Below are 4,997 nucleotides of genomic sequence, written 5' to 3'. Positions count from 1 at the left end.
CATATTAAGACACAGGCTGCAGTCTAAACTCTTACAAATTCTGAGAAGTTACTTGTAGGTTGTTCGCAGCTCCAGATGCAAAATATTGGATTTGTGCTCTTTTTATTTTTTTTATTATTGTGCTGAAAAATCGATTTAAGCTGTACCTAACATATGCCAGTGAGAGTTTAATTTATGATTCCTTGTTTAATCTTTAAGCCAGCAGTTCCTAAATGTTTTAGCAACCTTCTGTCCGTCTGTCCATTTTCTTCCGCTTCTCTGGGATCGGGTCGCGGGGGCAGCAGCCTAAGCAGAGAGACCCAGACTTCACTCTCTCCAACCACTTCTTCCAGCTCCTCTGGGGGAATCCCAAGGCGTTCCCAGGCCAGCCGAGAAACATAGTCCCTCCAGCGTGTCCTGGGTCTTCCTCTGGGTCTCCTCCCAGTGGGACGTGCCCGAAACACCTCACCAAGGAGGCGTCCAGGAGGCATCCTGACCAGATGCCCRAGCCACCKCAACTGTTTGAGCAACCAGCCCACAAAATAAAAGTGTCAAAAACCTGTGACCCCTTTGGCTAACATTACAATCAGACCAATAAGCATGTACAAACTAACAAAAAACATTAGACCAATTTAACATATTTAACACAAGACCCTAGAGTTAATGTTTTGTGGCCACATAATGAGGTCATGACCCCAATTAAAAAAACGCTCTAAATTTTATTTCTATCATTTTGACTTTATTCTTAAAACTTGAGGTAAAAAATTACCTCATCTTGCAACAATTTTCATTTTGTGGCACAATTTGTGCAATATGCCATCTTAGTATCTGTTCTTGGTCTGTTTGCTAAAGAGAGAAAATATGAATTTCACAAAAAAGATAAATATGTCTAAAAAAACGAGTTTTTGTGTAGTTGTAAAATGACCTTTCACATCTTGGGGAAGGTGTGGTTTTGGTTCAGGATGTGTCCTGATGTTTGGACCAACTCATGATAATTGAAGTAAATAATTTTGATGATTGCTGTGATAATCTCTGCTGATAAAGAGTGGAAGTTAAGGAAAAAAAGCCAGTATTTCACTGTGTTTTGGCAAAGGCCTTCAAAATGTTTCGTAACTTTTTGGGAGGTTCTTAGTTTCCTGTGTGAATCACACGTTTACAATCTTGTTTCCTACAGAGGTGTCAAGTAACTAAAATACTTTGTTACTTTACTTGAGTAGATATTTTGGGTATTTATACTTTTTCACCCTACTTCAGGGCTATTCAACTAAATTGCTCCGGTGACCACAGTTAATGCAGACCAATGGCACTGGGGTCGAACATCCAGCAATTAAAGTTGTTATGTAAATAAACTAAGTATTACAAAGATCTTTTACCTTTGAAATACTAAATTTTGCTGTATTTAATCATGAAAACTTACAGAAATCTATTTAATAAATGTAGTGATGATAAAAAATAAAAAAGAAACATATTTTCCTCTTATTTACCACAAAATATTTTGACATCTCTGACTTGCCAAATATTTAAACCAATTTTATTTTCACTTTTATAGTTTTATCTTCAACCGCTTGTAGTTTTAACTGTCTTGGATGTTTATAGAAATGGTTTATACCAGCTTGTAGCCAAGATTCTGACGTTTCTGTAGATACAGAAACGTCTTAGTCTACAACTAAAAGAACCTAGAGTAATTAAAGTAGAAAACCAGGGGTTTGGGCTTAAGAGATGAGTGAACCAATTGGTGGGCCGAACTTTGGTCATTCGGGCCGCCAATTGAATAGCACTGCCCTACTTTTTACTTCTACTCCATACATTTTAAAAATGCAAAAACTATTTTATTTCTATTTCAATTTGGCTTGTTTTCATTTGAGCTTTTCATCATTTAAAAAAAGGAAAATAAACCTATCCAGAGACATGGTAGCTACTGGATAGAGTGAAATTAGCTGTGGTTGGATGAGAAATATAAATTTATATCATTCTGACACCTGATTGGTTTGGATAATCCATCACACCTGTATGACACAAATCACATCACACTCCAGCAGGACACATCAGATGCATAATACGAGGTAGAGACACATGTAGTTGAAACAAGTAGCCTAGCACATTTTCCAACATTAACATTTGATTATATTTTATAGTCCTTAGTGCCTTTAGAAAAATGTTTTATTGGAGTGGTGGGGTTGTGCACTACAGACCTCTGTGGTGTAGCCTGAGCTTTTGCCCTTAATTACTGTTTCCCTTACATTACTTTGACTTTTATACTCCAAATAGTTTTAAAACAGTACTTTTATACTTTTACTTGAGTAAAAATCTGAGTTGATCTACTTCCAAAAAAGCATTTTTAACCTTAGTATCTATACATCTACTTAAAGGCCCTGTCACACTATGACGTTCTGTATAACTTATGCCTTGTAAAATGTTTGAAGACATCTACAGTGAAGATGGAATAAAAGAAAAACATCTGGAAGGCTCTTTTGTTGTAATGCTAACAAACTGACTGAATGTCTAACTTTTATCAGTAATTTAGTGAAATGTGAGAGAACATTGGGCCTCATGCAAAAACCGTTCGTACGCACAGATTTGTTCTTAAGTTGTGCGTACGAGTGATTTAGGAGAATTTGTGGCATTCACCAACGTTTTCGTTTTCTAAGATTTTTTTCAGATACGAACAAAATTTACGAGTGGTCCAGACCTGTCGTATATTTTACGAGCAGTCAGTCTGCTGTTATCCAGACGGGTTTTCTTCACTAATAACTTTATATTTAGTTGAAGATAATTTGAGTTGAAAATAAATCACACTCCATAATTATGTTGATAATAAGTTATTCTGCTTGAATTAGAGTTATAATTTTAAATGTAATAATTTAGACTAACAATATAAATTCTACGTCCAGCCGGCTTATATCCGCTATCAGGTGCGGGCGCAGCAGGAGACCCCGCTCTCCCCGGCGACACTTTCCAGCTCGTCCTGGGGGACTCTGAGACGTTCCCAGGCCAGAGGGGGTACACAATCCCTCCAGCGACTCCTGGATTTTCTCCAAAGTGCCAGACTTATTTTAAAAACATTTTAAAATGCTTATTTCAAACCCGCATCTGAGACCACCTGCGACGCGGGGGGGGGGTACGGTGCGCAGCGCTGTGTCTTCTGAATAAATGAAAATGTTTTAACACAGTTGTTTATACTTTTAGCAGCTCTTTTTATTCCACAGCTGACCTGCTAAAAATGACAGATTTTCTTTTCTGGATCTCTGACAGACGGACTTCAATCTCTGAACTCGTAAAGTTCTTTTTAATTTTCGCTGTCATTTTCATGAATGGACACTTCCTTGTATCTGAGGCAGGAAACATAGCCTTATATGGTGTTTTTGGGGTGGTAATTATGTAAATAACCTCTCCTCGTGCACGAGCAGCTGGATACGAACAGGTGGAATTTACGCAGCTCATTTACACACTTTTCCTGAAGATAGAAGAGTTTGTTGAATCTGACGTGACATGTTCGTACGAACCCTTCATACAAACAAAAGTAAGAGCAATTTAGGGTAAGAATACGAACATGTTCTTGCATGGGGCCCAATGAATCTGAAAAGTTTTGCCACCTGTGTCATCGTGTGCCCAGAGGTGTAAAACTGTGTGATCTACCTTCCCTCAGGTTACGGCCACGCAGCGCCCAGCACGGACTCAGGGAAAGTCTTCTGCATGTTCTACGCCCTCCTCGGGATACCGCTGACCCTGGTCATGTTCCAGAGCCTGGGCGAGCGCATCAACACGCTCGTCCGATACCTACTGCACCAAGCCAAGAAGTGCCTGGGGCTGCGTCAGACCGAGGTCTCCATGGCCAACATGGTGACGGTGGGCTTCTTCTCCTGCCTGAGCACCCTGTGTGTGGGGGCGTTGTTGTTCTCCCACTGCGAGGGATGGAGCTTCCTTCACGCCTTCTACTACTGCTTCATCACGCTCACCACCATCGGCTTTGGCGATTACGTGGCCCTGCAGAAGGACGAYTCGCTGCAGAACGACCCGCGGTACGTGGCGTTCTGCTTCGTTTACATCCTCATGGGCCTGACGGTGATCGGCGCCTTCCTCAACCTGGTAGTGCTACGTTTCCTGACCATGAACATGGAGGACGAGCGACGCGACGCCAAGCAGAAGGCCTTGATGTCCATTGGCAAGCCCAGAGCGGAGGCGTCCCGCCTGTTGCCGCTCTCAGCCTCGGCCTCGTCCACACCTGTAGCAGACTCGGCCCCAAAGGCGAAAGATTTAAAAGGCGTCTACACCGAGGTGCTGCATTTTCAAACTATATGCTCATGCTTGTGGTACAGGAGCAAAGAGAAGCTGCAGGGCTCCATACCCACCATGATCCCTCAGGAGCTGCCATTTTCCGATGCCTACTTACAGCAGAACAGTGAGTGTCCTCACTACATGGAGCCCGGATCAACAGGCTGCGTGTGCAGTCCACGTCAATGCACGAGCATAAGCTCCATAACAACAGGCCTACACATATTCTCCCCGTTCAGGGTGTTTAAGAGACGCAGCTCTGTCTAGCCTCTCGCTGCGACAGCTTTTACTCTGAAAACCGCCGAGAGGGGAAACAGATACTCCCGAGTCCTCATAACAAAGACTGAACTGCAAAAGTAAATATTTGTGGTGCTATAATCCYAGTATTCCAACAGTATCGTGTGCGAAAAAGAAAGGAAGAAAAAAAAAAGAAGCACTTTCAGAAGTGTAAACAGCAAAGTCTTTCTCAAATATGTAATGGAGACAGAACAGCCTGCAGTGTTTTCGTTGGAGGCTTTCTGTGGGTTTAGAGGCGTCAGGTGGGCCTTTTGGAAGTCATGTGGGTCGCTGCACATGAACACAGTGCGGTGCATACGGTGTACCKTGTACACAATATGAAGGGAGAAGCTGAGCAGGTGGACTCTGAGCAGTGACTCAGGAAAACAGGACTTCACTTAAAGGGATCCCTGATTAGTTGTAACATTAGACTTTATTTAATAAACATATATTTTAACTGTAAAATAAAG

At 41.8% G+C, this 4,997-nt stretch overlaps 1 protein-coding gene across 1 annotated transcript in view; it reads left to right on the top strand.

Moving 5' to 3' along the window:
- kcnk3b (potassium channel, subfamily K, member 3b) overlaps positions 1–4,950 on the top strand; it is a 7,557-nt gene extending 2,607 nt beyond the window's left edge. Inside the window, exon 2 of the mRNA XM_014018041.1 lies at positions 3,626–4,950. Within this exon, the coding sequence (XP_013873495.1) occupies positions 3,626–4,518 (893 nt within the window). The 3' untranslated portion in view covers positions 4,519–4,950. The remainder of the gene's footprint in view (positions 1–3,625) is intronic.
- Positions 4,951–4,997: the final 47 nt, after the last annotated feature.

This window comes from Austrofundulus limnaeus, unplaced genomic scaffold (assembly GCF_001266775.1).
Source record: "Austrofundulus limnaeus strain Quisiro unplaced genomic scaffold, Austrofundulus_limnaeus-1.0 Scaffold181, whole genome shotgun sequence".
Taxonomy (NCBI): Eukaryota; Metazoa; Chordata; class Actinopteri; order Cyprinodontiformes; family Rivulidae; genus Austrofundulus; species Austrofundulus limnaeus.
This window is presented reverse-complemented; position numbering and strand designations above follow the sequence as displayed.